Here is a 20,613-nt window from a genome sequence, read left to right on the forward strand (position 1 = left end):
TTGTGCTGATTCTGACTAGTCCTAATTAACATAATCGAGAGGTGTATTTGGCCAAGACAAGTTTTTTAGGAAAGAAAGAATGTCTTTAAGACGCAACAGACAATGCCTATCCATTGGAGGGATTAGAGGAAGGTTCTCTCCACCCAAAGCCCCTTCGAAAGATTGTGGGTCACCAAACAGGGTGAAAGAACCGAATCATGCATATCAACAACGTTACAACAAAAGTAGGCATGCTCTTGGTTGGTAGTAGTTACCTGAGCTCACACCTGTCATTTCCTACTACTTCATAAAAGAAGAGGGATATCACATTCTTTGGCTTCCTCTCTGAAACAACTTTCTCGCTCCAGAATTGTTAACAATGGAGATCAGCGATGAGCAGAGGATGGAAGTGGAGCGCCAACATCTTCCTCCTTCCTGGCAAGGAAATGGAGACGCCGATGTCGAAGTCGAGGAGGAGGAGGATCATCTGTGGCCAACAAAAGATGGCCCTCTTCCAATATTCCTCAAGGTATTATGCTTTTCTATCTACTACTATCTCACTCCTGTTTTAGGCTGTAAAAGAAACTCTCTAATATGTGCAATGACTTACTGAACCCCAAAACCCCGGGCAAAACGCAGTTCGAGAATGTGGAGTACAGGGTGAAGATGACTTTGAACAACCCCCTCACAGCTGCGAGAGAGGCGTTTGCATCCCAGATGAGGGTAGATCAGGGAAGCAGCTGCAAGCACATCCTCAAGGGCATCGCAGGGACTGTGGACCCTGGTGAGATCCTGGCGCTGATGGGCCCATCTGGTAGCGGCAAGACCACCTTGCTCAAGATCCTGGGAGGCAGGCTCGATGGCGGCATCAAGGGCCAGATAACCTACAACGACACTCCCTACAGCCCCTGCCTCAAAAGGAGGTAAATTAAAACTGTAACAAGCAAGAATTTTCACTCAACTTAATAACGGGATAGTAAAGAAACGAACTAGATTCAGTGACATTTCTTTGTGTTATTAATCTGTGCGCCGGCTGCAGGATTGGATTTGTGACTCAGGACGACGTCCTCTTCCCACAGCTGACGGTGGAGGAAACCCTGGTGTTCGCCGCCTTCTTGAGGCTCCCTGCTTGCATGTCCAAGCAGCAGAAGCGCGACAGGGTCGACGCCATCATCACCGAGCTGAATCTAGAGAGGTGGAATTTGAATTTCCATGGGGAGTTTAGTTTTCACATGTATGCATGGGGATCGAATGAGTTGCGATGCGATTCTCATTTGATTGCATGGTCAGGTGCCGGCACACCAAGATCGGGGGAGCGTTCGTGAGGGGGGTGTCAGGAGGCGAGAGGAAGAGGACCAGCATCGGGAACGAGATCCTCGTCGACCCGACGCTGCTCCTCCTCGACGAGCCCACCTCCGGTCTCGACTCCACGTCGGCGAGCAAGCTCATCCTCGTCCTCCAGCGCCTCGCCAAGGTAGCAGCTATATAGTAGGCCACATACATTTGTGCGCAGCAACGCCACCGACGACGACGACGACGATCATGTTATTAATTAATTCGATCGATCCTGGATGGTTATGTTGCAGACGCGCAGGACGATCATCACGACGATCCACCAGCCGTCGAGCCGGATGTTCTACATGTTCGACAAGCTGCTGCTCATCTCCGACGGGCACGCCATCTACCACGGCAAGGCCCGGGACTGCATGCACCACTTCTCCTCGCTGGGCTTCGTTCCGGAGATCCCCATGAACCCGGCCGAGTTCCTGCTGGACCTCGCCACCGGCAACCTTGACGACATCAGCGTCCCCGAGGCGCTGCGCGGCTCGCCGGACCCGCAGGAGTTCAGGTCCCAGGTCATCAGGCACCTGCAGGTCAAGTTCCGGGCGGGGGGCGGCGCCGGCGCTGGTGGGAGAAGCAGGGTGCCGCCCACGGAGCAGCTGCGGCTGGCGTTGCGGGCGCGTAAGGACCACCGCCGTAGCATCGGCTGGCTCCAGCAGTTCACCGTGCTGTCCCAGCGCACGTTCCGGGAGCGCGCCTCAGACTACCTGGACAAGATGCGGCTCGCCCAGGCCGTCGGCGTGGCGCTCCTGCTGGGCCTCCTCTGGTGGAAGTCCCAGACCGGGAACGAGGCGCAGCTGCGGGACCAGGTGGGGCTCATCTTCTACATCTGCATCTTCTGGACGTCGTCGTCGCTGTTCGGCTCCGTCTACGTGTTCCCCTTCGAGAAGCTGTACCTGGTGAAGGAGCGCAAGGCGGACATGTACCGGCTGAGCGCCTACTACGCCAGCAGCACGCTGTGCGACGCCGTGCCGCACGTCGTGTACCTGGTGCTCTTCATGACCATCCTCTACTTCATGGCGGGCCTCCGCCGCACCGTGCCGTGCTTCTTCCTCACGCTCCTCGCCACGCTGCTCATCGTGTTCACCAGCCAGGGCACCGGGGAGCTGCTGGGCGCCGCCATCCTCAGCGTCAAGAGGGCTGGGGTCATGGCGTCGCTCGTGCTCATGCTCTTCCTCCTCACCGGCGGCTACTACGTCCAGCACATCCCCAAGTTCATCCGCTGGCTCAAGTACGTCTCCTTCATGCACTACGGCTTCAACCTGCTGCTCAAAGCGCAGTACCACGGCCACCTCACGTACAACTGCGCCAGCCGGGGCGGCTGCCAGCGCCTGCAGTCGTCGCCGTCGTTCGGCACCGTGGACCTCGACGGCGGCATGCGCGAGGTCTGGATCCTGCTCGCCATGGCGCTCGCCTACCGATTCCTCGCCTACTTCTGCCTCCTCAAGCGGATTACCCTCACGCCCTTGTGATCACCCACCTACCTCTGCACCGACCGGTTTCATTCTTAATTAATTTGGGGTGCAATTTCGCGTGCCGGTGTGAATGCTAAGGATTGTTAGTTATTGACGGAAAATGGCTGCACGGTGATGTGTATCAGCGATGCTTTGCATGCTAAGGATTGTTAGTTCTTAATTATTTGATCTATATGAGATAAAGGATAAGGATTCTTGGGACATGTCTTGTTAAGGCCTGCATAGTCAACCAGCATTCTCCATTGTTCTTTTTTAGTACCTAACTAGTCTGGATGCAAAACCTCCCTGATGAACTGCACAGCTAGGAGCTTGGCTACCTCTTTCTCTATTTGGGAGCGCAGCACTTTGGAGCCCCCGAGTCTGGGTTTCCGTTGAATCTCGTATTTGAGTTCAAGCTCGTCAGAGTGAAGGGCCCGTACGGCGTGCTCGACGGCTAGCTTGTCACATTGGTGGGCGTCCTAGAATTTCTCGGCCACCATAATGATGCCATGAGGGCCTGGCATCTTCATCTTGAGATAGGTGTAGTGTGGGATGACCATGAACTTGACATAGCATGGCCTCTCGAATATGGCGCGGTACGACCCTTTGAAGTCGACGACCTACCGCTTCGCCAAAGGTGACCCTAAGGGCCACTGTGCCCAGAGGCATCACTTGTCCTCCAGGGACAATTCCATGGATCGGATCCTGTGAGGTGCACAGCCTCCTGTTTTGATCTTCAATATTTTTTTTGAGACGACGTCTTTCGACGCGTATTTCATTAAGCAGAGAGAGAGAGAGTTTTAAGCGAAACAACAAACTCGGTAATACTCTGATTATCAAGGCCAACACACACGCACCCACCGGACAACACAGGGGACTACATGATTGAACCAAATTTAAGAACTTCACGGGACTGCGCTCAGCGTCCAGACAGAAGGATGCCGAGCTACCTGTACCCAGCCGTTCGCCAGTCCTCCGCGACGAGGCGAATGTCCACGGCGAGCTCCCTCGCTGTACGTGTACTGCCATCGAAGGTCCTCGCGTTCCTTTGTTTCCAGAGCATCCAACCGATCAAGAACACGATGGAGTCAAACCCGCGCCTGAAGTGCTTGTCGACGCGCTTCCTATTGGACAGTCACCACTCCATGAACGGCTGCGGGCGAACATCCACATTAGGCAAGTGAAGCCAGTCCATCCAGGTCGCCCATGAGGATCTTGGTCATCTTTACAGTCTCCACCATCGCACTAACAACCTGGGGAACCGACTGGCCTCGACGATGTGATCAGGGCGGTCGCTCATGTCATAGGTGATCGGTCATTCGGACCATCGTGGATGAAGGGGTGTAGCGAGCACCACGGCGTAGACGTCTTTGCGTGTCAACTTCTTACTTTGTCTATATTGGTAAGCTTCAGGTCCACCGAAGATGATCATGACGTGCCTAGCGTCCTGCTCATCTTCCCTGCATCGCTTGTCCTTGTTGATCAGGGGGTCCCTTTTTGTCGCCTTCTCTTCCTCGGCGAGATTCCTTCTATAGGCGATGCAATCTTTGGCGAGGTGGATCACCCAAAAACCATGATTTTGGCACGGACCGTTCATGATCTCGTCAAACCTATCCTTGTTGCCTCACTTCTACTTGTGGCTGATGTTACGGCTCTTGCGCTTGCGGTCCTTTCTCCTTAGCCAAGAGGGCTCAACCCCGTTAAGGCTGTCCGCACCGTGCAGCGCTAAAGCGGCCGGTATGCCAGCGGTAGCGTACCGCGTGCCTGCAAACGCCCCGGGAGCGTACCGGCTGCACATGAAACCGCCACAGACCGCGCACGCGAGGGAGCCACGCCAAACACTATAGCAACACTGTAGCAGATAGTTTGAGAGTTGGGGAGAGAGAAAGGGGGAGAGAGGAGAATAAAATATGGAGTAGTTGGTATAGAGTATAGGATAGAGATAACACGGGTGTGGGAGAAATACGTATAGAGTAGAGAATCTCGATGACTAGGATAGAATATTCCTTTTAAGAGATGGAAATAGAGGTCGACGAGTACGGATAGCCTAAGGGGAATCTCGATGACTTTGCGAAGCCGTAAGGCATGAGTTCACCGCTACATTCCTGAGCCTGATTGGGAATTCAGGCAGGGGGTTGTCGGGTAGCGGTGGCGCATCTGTGTCACGGGTCCAGCGTGGATCTTTCTAGATCTCGAAAGCTATGTCGAGGAGGTACTCCCGGCTGAACTTGGAGAAGGCTTCATTGGCGTCGAGGTTCATGTGGTGGGCTAGCTCGATTGGCCCCGCCTCCATGGCACCTTCAAGTCCAGCGATGAAAGCACAGACGGGAGGTGGTTGCTCCTTCTGTGTGTGTGGTTCGGGATCTTGTAGATGCAAATTCCCAAACTCATCAGCGGCGAAGGCCAAGCCGCCAGAAGTGATTTTGTCATCCTGTTGCATCCGGTCGGCGCCATCATTGATCTTGGTGATGAGGCCCATCTGAAACACAATAAATCTGCATGCAAAAGATCCCTACCTGATGCGCCAACTGTCGAAATAATTTGCTCCGGCAATATCGATCATCGTATTCATGTACAGGAAATCAGATGGGTACCACACAAGACACAGTGATTTATACTGATTAAGGCACGTGGTGTCCTACATCTAGTTTAAAGTGGCTTTCTCTGTATTCTTATGCTCAGTTATGGAGGTCGCTGATTGTAGCTATGCGATAGAATGTAAAGGGTGAGATCCCGATTGGGGCCCCTACCCCTCCTTATATAGTCCGAGGGGTAGGGTTATAGTCTAATCAGTTAACAAATGTTTTTCCTAATATGTTATATGGAAAGCATAATAGAATGATTCGTTCCTATTGCCTAGATATGATGGCGTCGGATATCGACGTGTGTAACACCTCTAGTGTTACGAGCTCGTTTAGCACCGCGATTTAGGCCTAAGTAAAATTTCCAAAAACGGGTTTCTTGGATTTTTGATTTAAAAAGTACTTGAAGCGATGAGTGAATCCGGTGACTCAGTTTTGTGGACTCGAATCAACGTCCAAGTTAAATTACTTAGTGCGTAAAGATATTTAAGAATGTTGGACAACAATTCTAGCCGATAGATAGCGAACGGTTTATTCTATTAGATTAAGCATGAAAAGCGATTTTTATAAATAAAATAAAATCCATTAATAAATAGAACGATATATGTATATAGCTTTTGAATCTAATTTAAATTCGAGCTTTGTTGAAAAGCCTTGGTCTAGTGATATGTTTTTACGTATAGACTCGTATGAGTCCCCGTGATAATTGGTAACGTACCCACGACAGATGCCCGTCTGGCCGCCTCATAAATTCAACGTGATTGGCCTGAAAGCATGAACTGAAGAGAGAGAGAGAGAGAGAGCGCGGCACCTTCATTTATTTTTTCTGGTGTACAGCGTACTCGTTGCATGACAATTATTCACTGCCTCATCCATGCCACTGTTGTCCTATGCCCGACGCCTTGTGTGAGCGTTCTTGCTGCTGCTACGCTGCCGCTGTCTTTTGCCCTTAAGAAAGATGGTCGGCCTGCTGCTCGCATCATCCCGTCGATCTGCAATGCTGCCGACGCACGCCGCACTGTCCCGGCGTTAATGAAGTTGGCTGGTCACTCTCGTTGTTTTCTTCCTTCCTTTTCTATTTCTGCTGCCTCGGTCTTGTCTTGCCTGCCTCTGCGGTCTGTCCATGCTTGTCTTGGCTACTCTGCCGCTAGCCAACGTACCCCGCTCAGACCTCATGGCTCTGATTCAATGCATCACGCAAGTTTTTCTCTGTTCGTCAACTGGGCCACGTGCTCGTGGCCGCTGTCGCTCTATTCGCGCTGTATTAGCCTGGCGAGCCCACTCAAGATTCCTTGCTCTGATTCTGTGCGCCCTACCCCATGCCCTGTCCTCGATGTCGTCGTGGCCCGCTGCCGCTGCTGTCTCGCACGCTCGTGCCCTCTCTTCCTCTCCCTTTATTTTTCTGCAACCGAGTAGAGGCATCTCAGCTCCATGCGCCTGAGCCACCTCGCCAGCCACCGCGCCCTCACTGCCTCTGCACGCGCAGCGCGTCTTGGCCCCCGCCATGGCTCCTCCAGTTTCCCAGTGCATCGATGTCGGTCCTCCTCGTGCCGTGCTGCCCCCACGGCCGCACTGGACCGCTGCTTCTTCCCCGTGCCGCAACGCTGCTCCTCCTCTCCCCTCCTCTCCGCTCCTCTGTGTGTAGTGCCGGCATCCCCTCCCCTTCACCACTGCTGAGCACCGGGCGGGCCGCTGTGCCACTTCTCTCGCCCGTCGTCGCTCGGTTTTTCCCGCGCGCGTGTGAAGCCATGGCCACGCTGGTCCACTGCTCCACGTGCCTCCACCACCTTCCCCTGCCTGAGGCGTGCTCACGTTTGCCCTCTACGCTGCCCCTACCGCGTTGCCGCACCACGTTACCATAGTCGCAGTGCCCCGCCATTGACTGGCCCGGACGTCAAGCCCTGTGAAGCTCCCTACTCCCTACTGTCTCGTGCTAGTCCCCACCGTGGTTGCGCTCGCGGTCGCCCAAGACTTCACGTGTGTGCGCGAGCGTCCGAGTTGCGTGGACCCGCGCCGCTCCACACAGTGGCCTTGGCCACTATCACTACGCCCCTCGGCCCGCTCTGGACCGTAGGCCCACAGCGCGCCTGAGCCTACGTGCTTCGCACCACCACCTCATCGTGGCCAGCACGTTGCTCGGTAACACCATCGCGCCATGGCTACGACCCGTAGAGTCCCCATCGATGTCCGCTGCCACTGGGCGCCCCTATCGGGCGCCAGCGCTCGTGGCTAGACCGTCTTGGGCTATCCCTGGCCTTGTCGCCAACACCTTTGGGTGCGGCAGGTACCTCGTTGCCTCACACGTTGACCCACGATGGCACCACTGTCGGCAAGCCGCTCTCTTGTCTGGCGGATGGCCTCCCCTGCCGGTGCTCTGCTTTGAGGAGGATGAAATGATACATGAGGACTCAAGCTTAAATAACACTTTTTACCTTGTTCTTTTTGCAAAAGCGCTAGACTCATAGGTTTACAAATAGGGTCTTAGTTGATTTAGAGTTAGTAAAGGGGTCTTTTCGCAAAGGGGTGCCGCCGTCGCTGGATTCTCCCCCGTGGGCCAGCTTGCTGGGTCGGCCTACCGCTGGCTGCCGCGCCTAGGCCCCCGTAGTGTTGCCGTGCCTTGTTGGGCCACCCACGCCGTTGCCTTGCCTTGCTGGGCCACCCGCGCCCGTTACTGCGTCATGCGGAGGGTTGGTTGCTGGGCCGCCAACTGCTCCGCTGGGCCGCTTCTGGCCAGTAGGCCGCGCGTGCTGTGGGCCGGGCCACGCTGCTAGACTGCCGTTGCGCTTGGGCTACGCGTGTGCGGATTTCCGTGTTGGGCCGAATACGTGGCCGCTGGCCATTTAGTTTTATAAAATCAATATAAAATTTTGTGGGTGTCCAAAAATGGTGAAACCAAGTTTTTTAAGTTCCTAAAATCATGATCTATCTAATAGTGTATTTTGTTCACATAGATTCGGTATATTTTTAGGGTTGCTCTAATTATTTTAACATGCTTAATATTGTTAAAAGGTGAACTTATAGAAATTTTCGTGATAAATTGGTAATAGTGATGGATCTAAAATTTTTACAGTAGGCTCCTAGCAATATTAGGTACTCACTGTAATATTTGTAGTTCTAGAATAATTAGTTTACTAGCGTAGTTAATGATGCCCTATTTTGATTAAAGATTAAATCGATAGAATTGGAATAAAGAAACACTTTGGGTCTGTATAACTAAAACATCTGTTGGGAAATAACGCCTTATTCGACAATATGGATATCTAGCCTAAGTACGGTCGTCGTTAGAACTAGCTCGTTAACTTGAGAGGCGTAAATCATATTTTACGAGTCACGGTTGCAGTCACTGTTCGCCTAAACGGCCGTTTAGTCCGTTTACACACCATTTAAACGCTACACAGTGATACACCGTTTCCATTTAATTGGCTGTTTTGACCATTTAAATGGCTGTTTTCCCGTTTAAACACCCATTTTGCTCAACTAATGGGCTAAACGGTAGGTGACCGACTGTTTATCGTTTAGCGTTTAGGATAACGCTGGTTGCAGTCGATTAATTATGTCTTTGCATTGCATCACATTGCATATCATAATAGGGACGTCGATGGATCGTGGAGTCATCGGGAGTTGCTAGAGAAATGGTGCTTTTGGAGATCGTGTCACCATGATAGAAAGCTAACTTCTGATTATATTTTATCCAGGCAAGCCCTAATGCATAACCCCTACCTTTCTGCACTTTGTGTGTGGATTCCTCCTGATGGGCTCAGAGAGGATTCCTTTACGCTGCGGTCGTAGTTTTTATTTATAACTCTTACCAAATGTTTTAATAAATAAAAGTTTATAATCTGTTGTCATAGTTTTTATATATCAATACTTCATCATGTCATGAATAGGTATTTATTTCCGCTGTAATTCTGATCATATGTTTATATTCCGATGTTCCATTAAATTGTTCGTAACTCTAATAATATGATTACATTCCGCTATCATAATAATAAATATTATACTCCGATGTTGTATTAAAAGTGATGTAAAAAATGGTTAAGAATGATATAAGCTTTATTCTCTCATTTGTGATCTTGATGAAAATATGGATTTTTGGGTTCTTCCTTGGGGTGTGCTCGACGGAACCGAGTAATTTAGTGTTCTCCCTTGAGTGCTTAGTGTCTAATGGAAGATGAGTACTCCTGAGAGGCATTAGGTTAGGCGGTTCTGCCATAGGTGGTATCAGAGCATAAATGAGAAAATAAAGCTTCGAAAACCTTTTCTAAACTAAAATTTGATAACCTATTTTTACAAAAAGTTAGGAAGTTCAACTGTAAAGTTATATAAGTAGCCCTACTACTATGGTTGTGTATCCTGGATAGATGGCACTCTGCTGACTTAGGTAGGTTTAATCAATTTTTCTATAGGTACACTGACCCCGAGCATAGTCCGATAGTACCGACTAGCTACAGGGAGAGAACGATGTACCAAAAATTTGAGAACGGTTGCCCTATATGTTGGCAACAGTGAAAGGATGTATAGGACGTGCATTTATGTATATCCTGTTTGTGCATTATAGTGTTGTATTGCTGGCACCTACGCCATCCATAGGTGTCACACATGTCGTATTGTGCACGACTGACTTGTTCCTATTCCAGAGTTAGGTCTACACTGTGGCTTTGTGCTCCGCGTTCACCCATGGTTTACGTCTGTCGTGACCAATGTTTTCCCCATACTCTTTTATGCGCTCTTGTCGAACACCTACCCTGTAGTCGTACTAGTCAGTAATGGCCTCAGACCTCGCTCACCTCAAACACGAGAAAAATTTGGTCGATTCATTCATAGTGACCCCGTGTAGGAACCCCGGTGGACCGCATTAGAATGCTCCGCCTTTATAAGTAGAGCCTAGGTTAGCCATTGGTACCACCACTCGGCGCCCTTTAGCTAGTCCAGCTTTTCCTTTGAGCAAGCTTTTTGCTCAGTCCTTCCTCACAACCATCGCTAGGGATGGCAGGAGCTTGGGTTAGTAGTTACTGCCTAAACGTTGAGGGTTTTCCCAGAATCCTGCATGCCACCCTACAAAAGCTCGAAGTCAAAGATCATCCCGAGTATGAGGGCCATGAGTATGAGGAGCATGGCACCGATGGGTGTGAGGTTACTATATACATCGGGAAGAGTGAAGAGTTCCCTGACCTCACTGGAGGCTGGAATGTGACAGCAATCGGGTTTAGCTTCATCGACACCTACCAGGTTGTGGCCCGCAAAGCCTTGCGGTACCTTTGCTAGATCTATGAAGATCCCATTGCCCATACCCCCATGAGGTTCTTCCCACCCTTGGACAAGAATCAGCGGGCATGGAGGGCTCACATGGAGGCCTTGTAAGGGTGGGAGGTGCAAGAAGATAGTCCTACCGTGGTGCACTTGACCACATACCTGCTTGCTATGGATGAGCAGTATGACCGGCAAGCCTTGGAACTGAGGATCTACCTCCGGCAGGCGGAGGAAGTGAGATCTTCTCCAGGATGCTCTAGGTGCAACTTGCCGAAGCGCATGCCAGTGCGGTAGCCGCGGGGAGTCGAGAGACTGCCATGCTGGAAGCTCTAAAGGAGGCTAAAGATCAGCATGTCCATCAGCTAGGAGAGGCCTACCTTGTCACCAGGGCCAAGCGAAGGACGCTGACTGCTGAAGGGTAGGATCCCTCAATCTTGGAGGGGATTCCTGTCCACCCGCTAGAAAGAAGGAGAACCAGTGTTGCAGCGCCGTCAGCACCTCCACCTTCAGAAGTGTCAGAAGTAGAGCCCTTGATTCCTCTCACTCAGCCATTGCCCTAGGAAGATACAGATCCATAGCTAGGGTGGTAGAAGAATCCATCGAGCCTAGGAATGAAGATGTGTGGTCTATGGTAGATTAGTTTCCTTGGGATGTTGTACCCGTAGTAGTAGTGTTGTTCGTCACTGTCCTCCGGTATTGTACTCTTGCTGTTGTTTTTCATCTATAGTTGTTGAGATCGTCCGACCGTAGGTGAATGATGTGACGTGAATGGGAGACTGGATGCTTGTATGATGTACCCATATAAGATCGTTGGAATATGCATTTTATTATTTTGCTGTGTTTATTGCGTCCATCTACCCTTAAGTTTTGTTAGACGTGTTCAAAGTTTTCATGGGTGATATTAAGCGGGTTACAAGAGAAGTTGCCATTCGGATACCAACAGACCAGCCATGATTGGATAACATAGGACACTGTATCGACTAATTGTGGATGTCCTAGTAGAACACTTGAATATCTTTAAAATAAATCTGTCGTTGGATTTGAATTCCTTGTCTCTTGTTGTGAAGGGAACCCTTGTCGTTTGAATCTTCCCTTACAATACTCCCCTTATTCTATGGTCTATGACCCCACTGCCTTCGTGGCGTGTAAGTTGGTAATAGTTGCCTGGTTAATAGCTTATGGTGCCATGATGAAACCGAGGCCCCCTATAGAACAACTGCCACATGGTGATGCTGCTCGGCACATGCTGGTATTGAGGTTGTTGACCAAGTACCCTTACCAAGTTACACCATCATACCATTTTTACTACAAATATTCTTCTTGAAAATATTCAGGTGTTTAAACAGGAAATCCACAACGGGTTGATAAAATAGTGTTCTCTCAAAGAAAGCAAGAGAATGTGGTTTTGGAGGAAGAACGTAGGACGTGGTGTTAGTCTGCATGAAAGACGGATGTGGTCAAGGAAGAGAAGAAAAGAAGAGTAGTAAGGAAAGTTAGCTGTGGGTAGTCGGGTGTGATTGTAAAAGCCTGAGTGGATGTCATTTCCTAAGCCCTGTGTTTAGTTGACCGCACTATGCATACCGGGTTATTCGCTATGTGCCCTACGGACGCCGTCTGTGTCGGGCCCTTTAGCTCCCCGTTCTTGTGTGGCCGTAGACTCGTGTTGCAATTGTCGTCCTTGTGCATTGTGCGCTTTTCCTTTTCCTGGCATCCGATCGGCTCTTGACCCCCATGCCTCGTCCCTCATACTGGACCCCCCCTTCCCTCTCCTTTTTCTTCTCTTAGGGACTTGGCCGCCACACGCTTGCCTAGTCGAGCGGACCCCCTCTCCTCTCCCCTCCCTTATCCTCTGCCCGCTCGTGCATGGAGCGCACCATGTCCAACCTTATTTCCATAGCATGAACCGTCTATGTACCCTATCCCCGCCGTCTCCACTTCCAGTGTGTTGCGCCCCACCTTCGTTCACCACTATAAGATACCCTTGGTTCTTGCTCTTCTTCTTCATATCCATTCCCCACGCATTCGGAGCAGAGCTATGAAATTCGGTCGACATTGTGAAGCTAGGTTCGTTAGTCTGAGGAGAAGAAAGGATTTGGCTCATCGAAGAAGTTCAAGTTCCCTTGGGTAGTTGAGCCTTAGGATTCACAATGTTTGACTTCTCAGTCGACTATTTCTAGATCTGTTGGACCTATGCCATGTTTTGGATACTTATTATCTTGTTGTTTCTCCATTGCCCTCTTCTATCTCGACTTCTGGATTAAGTCTCAATTGTATTAGGTTGCTTTTAGCCATGTATCTCTAAATCCCCATGTGGTTTAGTATTCGAAGTTGTGTAATCTTTCGTGTAACCTATGATCTATGGAATGTAATCGTGTTTCCCCTCTGCTGGTTCTTGCTTTGAATCTTGGGATGAGATTCTTTTTAAGGGGGGTTGGTTATAACACCTCTGGTGTTACGAGCTCGTTTAGCACCGTGATTCAGGCCTAAGTAAAATTTTCAAAAATGGGTTTCTTGGATTTTTTATTTAAAACGTACTTGATGCGATGAGTGAATCCAGTGACTCAGTTTTGTGGACTCGAATCAATGCCCAAGTTAAATTACTCAATGCATAAAGATATTTAGGAATATCGAACAATAATTCTAGTAGATATGAACAGTTTGTTCTATTGGATTAAGCATGGAAAGCGACTTTTATAAATAAAATAAAATCCATTAATAAATAGAACGATATATGTATATAACTTTTGAATCTAATTTAAATTTGAGCTTTGTTGGAAAGCATTGGTCTAGTGATATGTTTTTACGTATAGACTCATTTTAGTCCCCGTGATAATTGGTAACGTACCCACAACAGCTGCCTGTCTGGCCGCCTCAAAAATTCAGCGTGATTGGTGTGAAAGCACGAACTGACGAGAGAGAGAGAGCGCAACAACTTCATTTATTTTTCCTAGCGTACAGCGTACTCGTTGTATGGCAATTATTCACCGTCTCGTCCATGCCACTGTTGTCCAGCGCCCGATGCCTTGTGCGAGCATCCTTGCTACTGCTATGCTGCCGCTGTCTTTTGCCCTTAAGATAGATGGCCGGCTTGCTGCTCACATCGTCCCATCGATCTGCAATGCTGTTGACGCACGCCGTGCTATCTCGACATTAATGAAGTTGGCTGGTCACTCTCGTTGTTTTCTTCCTTCCTTTTCTATTTCTGCTGCCTCGATCTTGTCTTGCCTACCTCTTAGGTCTATCCTTGCTTGTCCTGGCTACTCTGCCGCTAGCCGACGTACCCCGCTCAGACCTTGTGGCTCTGATTCAATGCATCACGCAAGTTTTTCTCTGTTCGTCAACTGGGCCACATGCTCATGGTCGCTGTCGGTCTATCCATGCTGTATTAGCCTGGCAAGCCCACTCAAGCTTCCTTGCTTTTTCTCTCATGTCTGCTTTCCCTATCTCCGTGCACCCTACCCTATGCCCTGTCCTCGATGTCATTGTGGCCCGCTACCGCTGCTGTCTCGCACGCTCGTGCCCTCTCTTCCTCTCCCTTTATTTTTCTACAGCTGAGTGGAGGCGTCTCAGCTCCATGCGCTTGAGCCGCCTCGCTAGCTACCATGCCCTCGCTACCTTTGCATGCACAGCGCACCCTGGCCCCCACTGTGGCTCCTCCTGTTTCCTTGTGTGCTGGTGCCGGTCCTCCTCGTGCTATGCTGCCCCTACGGCCGCACTGAACCACTGCTTCTTCCCCATGCCGCAGCACTACTCCTCCTCTCCCTTGCTCTTTGCTCCTGTGCTGGCATCCCCTCCCCTTCACCACCGCTATGCGCCGACCGGGCCGCTTCTCCCACACATTGTCGCTCGGTTTTCCCCATGCGTGCGTGCGAAGCCACGGTCGCACTGGTCCACTGCTCCATGCGCCTCCACCACCTTCCGCTGCCTGAGCCGTGCTCACCTTCACCCTCTGCGCTGCCGCTACCATGTCACCACGCCGCATCACCATAGCCGTAGTGCCCCACCGTTGCTCGACCCAGACGTCGTGCCCTGCAAAGCTCCCTGCTGCCTCATGCTGGTCCCCACCGTGGCTGCGCTCGCGGTCGCCCAGGACTTCGCGTGTGTGCACGAGCACCCGAGTTGCGTGGACCGACGCCGCTCCACGCAGTGGCCTTGGCTGTCATCGCTGCGCCCCTCGGCCCGCTCCAGACTGCAGGCCCACAGCGCGCCCGAGCCTACGTGCTCTGCACCACCACCTCGCCGTGGCCGCACGCTGCCCGAGAACGCCATCATGCCATGGCTACGACCCGTAGAGTCCCCACCGATATCCGCTACCGTCGAGCGGCCCTGCAGGCCACCAACACTCGTAGCTAGACCATCTTGGGCTGTCCCTGGCCTTGTCACCAACACCTTCGGGTGCAGCACGTACCTCGCAGCCCCACGCGCTGACCCACGACGGCACCACCATCGGCGAGCCAATCTCTTAGTCGGCGGATGGCCTCCCCTACTGGTGCTCTTCTTTGAGGAGGATGAAAAGGTAGAAGAGGACTCAAGCATAAATAGCACTTTTTACCATGTTCTTTCTACAAAAGTGCTAGACTCATAGGTTTACAAAATAGGGTCTTAGTTGATTTAGAGTTAGTATAGGGGTCTTTTCACAAAGGGTGCCGCCGCCTCTAGATTCTCCCCCATGGGCCGGCCTACGGCTGGCTGCTGCGCGTAGGCCGCTCGTGCTATTGCCGCGCCTTGCTGGGCTGCCCACGCCCGTTACTGCGTCGCGCGGAGGGTTGGTTGCTGGGCTGCTCCTAGCCAGTAGGCCACGCGCGCCGTGGGCCGGGCCAAGCTGCTGGACTGCCGTCGCGGCTGGGCCGCGTGTCCGTGGATTTTCACGTTGGACCGACTAGGTGGCCGCTGGCCATTTAGTTTTATAAAGCAAGTGTTAATTAGTTTCGGAAACAAACTTGTAAAATTAATATAAAATTTTGTGGGTGTCCAAAAATGGTGAAATTAAGTTTGTTAAGTTCCTAAAATCATGATCTATCTAATAGTGTATTTTGTTCACATAGATTCGGTATGTTTTTAGGGTTGCTCTAATTATTTTAACATGCTTAATATTGTTAAAAGGTGAACTTATAGGAATTTCCGTGATAAATTGGTAATAGTGTTGGATCTAAAATTTTTACAGTAGGCTTCTAGCAATATTAGGTACTCACTGTAATATTTGTAGTTCTAGAATAATTAGTTTACTAGCGTAGTTAATGATGCCCTATTTCGATTAAAGATTAAATCGATAGAATTGGAATAAAGAAACACTTTGGGTCTGTATAACTAAAACATCTGTTGGGAAATAATGTCTTATTCGACAACATGGATATCTATCCTAAGTACGGTCGTCATTAGAACTAGCTCGTTAATTTGAGAGGCATAAATCGTATTTTATAAGTCACGGTTGCAGTCGATTAATTATGTCTTTGCATTGCATCGCATTGCATATCATAATAGGGACGTCGATGGATCGTGGAGTCATCAGGAGTTGCTGGAGAAATGGTGCTTTTGGAGATCGTGTCGCCATGATAGAAAGCTAACTTCTGATTATATTTTACCCAGGCAAGCCCCGATGCATAACCCCTATCTTTCTACACTTTAAATTATATTTGTGCATTAAGTTTTAAGGAGTTGAATGAAACCCACTTGCATATATAACTTTATCCTATAAGTCTTACTAGTATGATAGGATCGTGTAGAATGCTATGCTATATGACTCCGGTAGAAGTCGAGTGATTGCCTGTCACTCGCGAGATATATGAAATATATTACTGTATTATTATCACTTGGAAAATATGAAATGGTGGAAAGGAAAATAGTGATAGGGCAGAGATATGGTTTGGGTATTGGTGGATGTAAGAGGTGTCCTACGGCCAATGGGACATAGCTTGGTTACACCGTTTTTCCCTGTCTGTGTTGGTTAAGGACCGACCATTGCATAAGGCTCTAGGCAAGTCACAGATTTATTATCCCGAGCATATACTTGTGTATGGGCACTTGGAAGACTTGTTACTCTCTTGTCATGGGTTCTGGCTCTTTTTGGACAGACTGTCACAGTGGTTTTTGGGTTAGGAGGTCCTTGCACCATACTGAGTCTAGGACTCAGGGGCGGGAGCTTGGAGTCCTAGTTTGGAAGGGGACCTGGACCCCATGACATGAGGGTAGTGGGTTGGTCCTGCTTGTGCCCGGGGTACAAGTAGGGCGTGTATTTTTAGGGTATCCAGCTGGGGGCATTGATTCGCGAATTGCCGGTGTTCCGGTACGGCTTGTCTATGGTTTAGCATTGTAGTAAGAACTAGAAGATGAAAGATGGAAAAAGGAAATATGATTGCTTACCACCTGCTTGAAAGTAGTATAGGTGCTTATATAGAATGGTTAGTTAATGAACTAATGCACTACTAATAAAAATCGAATATAAGGATGCACTTTTAGTAATGCTCCTGCAGATGCAACAAACCGACAAGCCAGATAGCCTTACATATCCTTGGAGTATTTTCTTTTCTCCTCTCGGGTAAGTCTTGCTGAGTATAATTGAGTACTCAGGGTTTTATTTCCCCCTATTGCAGGTGACAGGTGGAGGCTAGAGCTGACCTTTGTGTGTGGATTCCTCCTGGTGGGCTCAGAGAGGATTCCTTTACGCTGCGATCGTAGTTTTTATTTATAACTCTTACCAAATGTTTTTATAAATGAAAGTTTATAATCTGTTGTCATAGTTTTTATATATCAATACTTCATCATGTCATGAATAGGTATTTATTTCCGCTGTAATTCTGATAACATGTTTATATTCCGCTGTTCTATTAAATTGTTTGTAACTCTGGTAATATGATTACATTCTGCTGTTATAATAATAAATATTATACTCCGATGTTGTATTCAAAGTGATGTAAGAAATGGTTAAGAATGATGTAAGCTTTATTCTCTCATTTGTGATCCTGATGGAAAAATATAGATTTTTGGGTTCTCCCTTGGGGTGTGCCTGACGGAACCGAGTAATTTAGTGTTCTCCCTTGAGTGCTTAGTGTCTAATGGAAGATGAGCATTCCTGGGAGGTATTAGGTTAGGCGTTTCTGCCACAACATGATAGCTTGATCTCCATGTCTACTGATGTGCCCGGTCTACGTGGGCCTCGTTCCTTGTCCTCTTCGACCTAGTAGGCAGGCGTGGCCGCGACAGCAGCTCAGGCTCTGCCCGGCGGCTCGGAGGAGCAACAGCGACGGCGAGAGCGGGAGAAAGGGAAGTGAAGGCGAGCATGAAGTGGAGCTCGGTGTGGGACAGCATCTGGCAGTGGCGCAGCTTAGGTAGGGCGTCCATGATGTGTGGAGCAAGGGCGGCGAGCATGGCAATCCCGTGTCCCCTATGGGGCCCACCATTGAACACCTGGTTTGCATCGGTGTGGGTGAGGTGGGGAGCTGATTTGGGTTAGCTACAGGCTGATTTGGACCTTGGGCCCAAAAGCAAAGTTGCATCCCACCTAATGATCTACAAAACTCATTAAGGGTGCCTAGCCATTAGAGCTCTCCATTAGCACCTAATTAAGCCAGAAGTTGACAGCATCAGCGATTAATCGAGGATTAAGCCTTTCTCTGCTTGAGCTCAAATTACTTGGTCAAAATGTGGTCAAATTGATTCCAACTTTTTGTATGTCCTTCTCTGAAACATATATTCCAACTTTTATATTTGGCTCAACTTGAGTTGCTTAACAAAAATCTGAGAACGCGAAATGCCAATGTCAATGATGATGAATTCTGGACTTAGAATTATTTAGAGCTCAGAAACAGCAGCTGATTCCATCTTGAGTCCTCTGTTTGAGCCACTTAGGAGTTGAATTAGATCTTAGTCCAAAAATAAAGTTTGTTGTACTCCACTCAAACTTCAACTTTTATTAAGGGTCAAAATCTATATCTGGTACAGAAACCATTTCTTCATCTTGGTCAAAGCAGCATCTCGTTAAACCCTAGAATTAGGGTTTTCGACCAATTGAGGCCTTTTCTTGACATTTGCTCAACATGAACCCTTCATGAATTTTGTTGTAGAGTTCAATTAGAGTCATTTGGTCAATGTAGCAAGGTTTGGTCGACATCTCATATTCCCATTTACTTAATAAAGCAATCCAAGAAAGATTATAACTTATCATTTCATGTGACTTCTTGATTCCAAACTTCATGAAACTTTTCCACTGGTCAAGATGGAGGCATATTGATGTAATGTACATGAAATAAGCATATTTAACATTACTCTTGCATAATCTTAACAATGGTCCACATATAAGTAAGGGTGTGTTGTCCAAGTTTAAGTTGGAGCTCACTCTTTTAGATTTGATCTTGACACCTTCATCACCACTTAACATGTCATGTTTAAGCTCAAACCCATTGCTTAACTGGTGACAAACATCTATGGTGTTTATTTCTCATCTGTATGCTGTTGTTGGAGGACATCACTTATGCTAGCAATGTATTTGGAACTTATATTAATGTAATCATTTGAAAGCTATGTTGTTTTCCTTTAACCGGTTTTGAAACCCAACTTGTACTATTATTTGTGAACCTATTTATAATATTATTTCCACTGCGACTCTATGTATGTGATGTGTATTTGCTTAATCACTCAATCTTGGTTATGATGTTGATTTACCGAGGTCCATCGTGACACTTGGCAGACTACTGGGTTTATATAAGTGAAAGTATGTGCATGTCAACGTGTTAACGGGGACAGCCGTACTTGAACTTATATAAATTAGATGGTTCTGTCACACTTGTGAGGGATTTCTTGCGAGGAGCTCCAACGAGGACTCGGAGGAAGTTTGAGCGCTTCTTGATACTTCGCTAAAAATACCAGAGTCGTCGACGGGAGTTTGCATCTCTACCTCATCTTTACCTTCCACATTTACATTGCTATCTTGGTTGTGTGCTTCACATCCCTAGCTTAGTTGATAGGATTTGGAACCTAGGTTGTATAACTCTTTTGCGGTAGCGATAGAAACACACCTAGCAAAACTGTAGTCGCACATTTAGATAGATTACATTCTTACATAGGTTTTGACTATGTGGAATTAGAGGCCTTAGTTAGAACTAGAATTTTAAGTTGTCTAATTCACCCCCCTTCTTAGGCGTCATGGTCTCTTACAGCACTAACGGCATTGAGGACAGACACACCACGCCTTCTTCGGCTGTCCCTCCATCACCACGCTGTGGCCACGCTTAGGGATGACTGCAGCTACCTCTGCATCAGACGAGGATATATGGTTCCTAACCCTCCTAATGGACTCGAGAAGCAACTTTGGCCATCCATCCTACTTTCAATCCTCTGGCAACTGTGGAACGCACGGAATGAAGTCTTCCAGAATGAACGATCCTCTATAACGCAAATTATCAGCCGCGTAATTGATGATCTTACAATCTGGAGTAAGCGCTTCATCTTGAATAAGGCCAGCAACTCTGCTGCTATTCAAGCCTGGCAACTGTACCTACAAACTGTAGGAATCTCTCCAATGTAACTATCGGATAATATGTAGTTGCATACTGAACTCTCTGGTTTTTGGTAATAAAAAATTTCTAGGTGGGGATCCTCGCCCCCTAAGTATTCCTAAAATCATATCATCTTTAATGAATGCCGTGCTTTTATACAAATTTACAAATATCTATTAGTCCCTTCATCCACTAGATATATATGTTGGAATAAGTCCTCTGAGTACGCAATGTACTCATGATGCTGCCGATAAGTTGTTTTGCAGGTACTTTAGACTTGATGATCAAGCTCAAATGAAGTCGAAGTGTAGCAGTTTACGGGACGAGCGTCCCCATGAGCTGCAGTTACTCTGATGATAGTAGAAAAGCGACGGAGAGCAAACTTATCTAGAACATGGGCAAATTAATGAATTATCTAGTTATCATGTTTAAGTTTATCTTTCACTTATATTTCTTTTATGGTCAATGATGTAAGTTGATAATTATTTCTCAATGTATGATGACTGTGTTATGTGA

The 20,613-nt window shown here is 48.4% G+C and overlaps 1 protein-coding gene across 1 annotated transcript; it reads left to right on the plus strand.

Annotated features, from left to right (window-relative positions):
• The first annotated feature begins 358 nt into the window (after window positions 1-358).
• Window positions 359-3,008, plus strand: LOC136522477 (ABC transporter G family member 26-like). The gene is made up of 5 exons (XM_066516292.1): window positions 359-508; window positions 619-902; window positions 1,019-1,174; window positions 1,270-1,453; window positions 1,566-3,008. The coding sequence occupies exons 1-5, from the start codon at window positions 359-361 to the stop codon at window positions 2,790-2,792; spliced, it is 2,001 nt and encodes a 666-aa protein (XP_066372389.1). The 3' UTR covers window positions 2,793-3,008.
• Window positions 3,009-20,613: the final 17,605 nt, after the last annotated feature.

This window comes from Miscanthus floridulus, chromosome 18 (assembly GCF_019320115.1).
Source record: "Miscanthus floridulus cultivar M001 chromosome 18, ASM1932011v1, whole genome shotgun sequence".
NCBI classification, from domain to species: Eukaryota; Viridiplantae; Streptophyta; class Magnoliopsida; order Poales; family Poaceae; genus Miscanthus; species Miscanthus floridulus.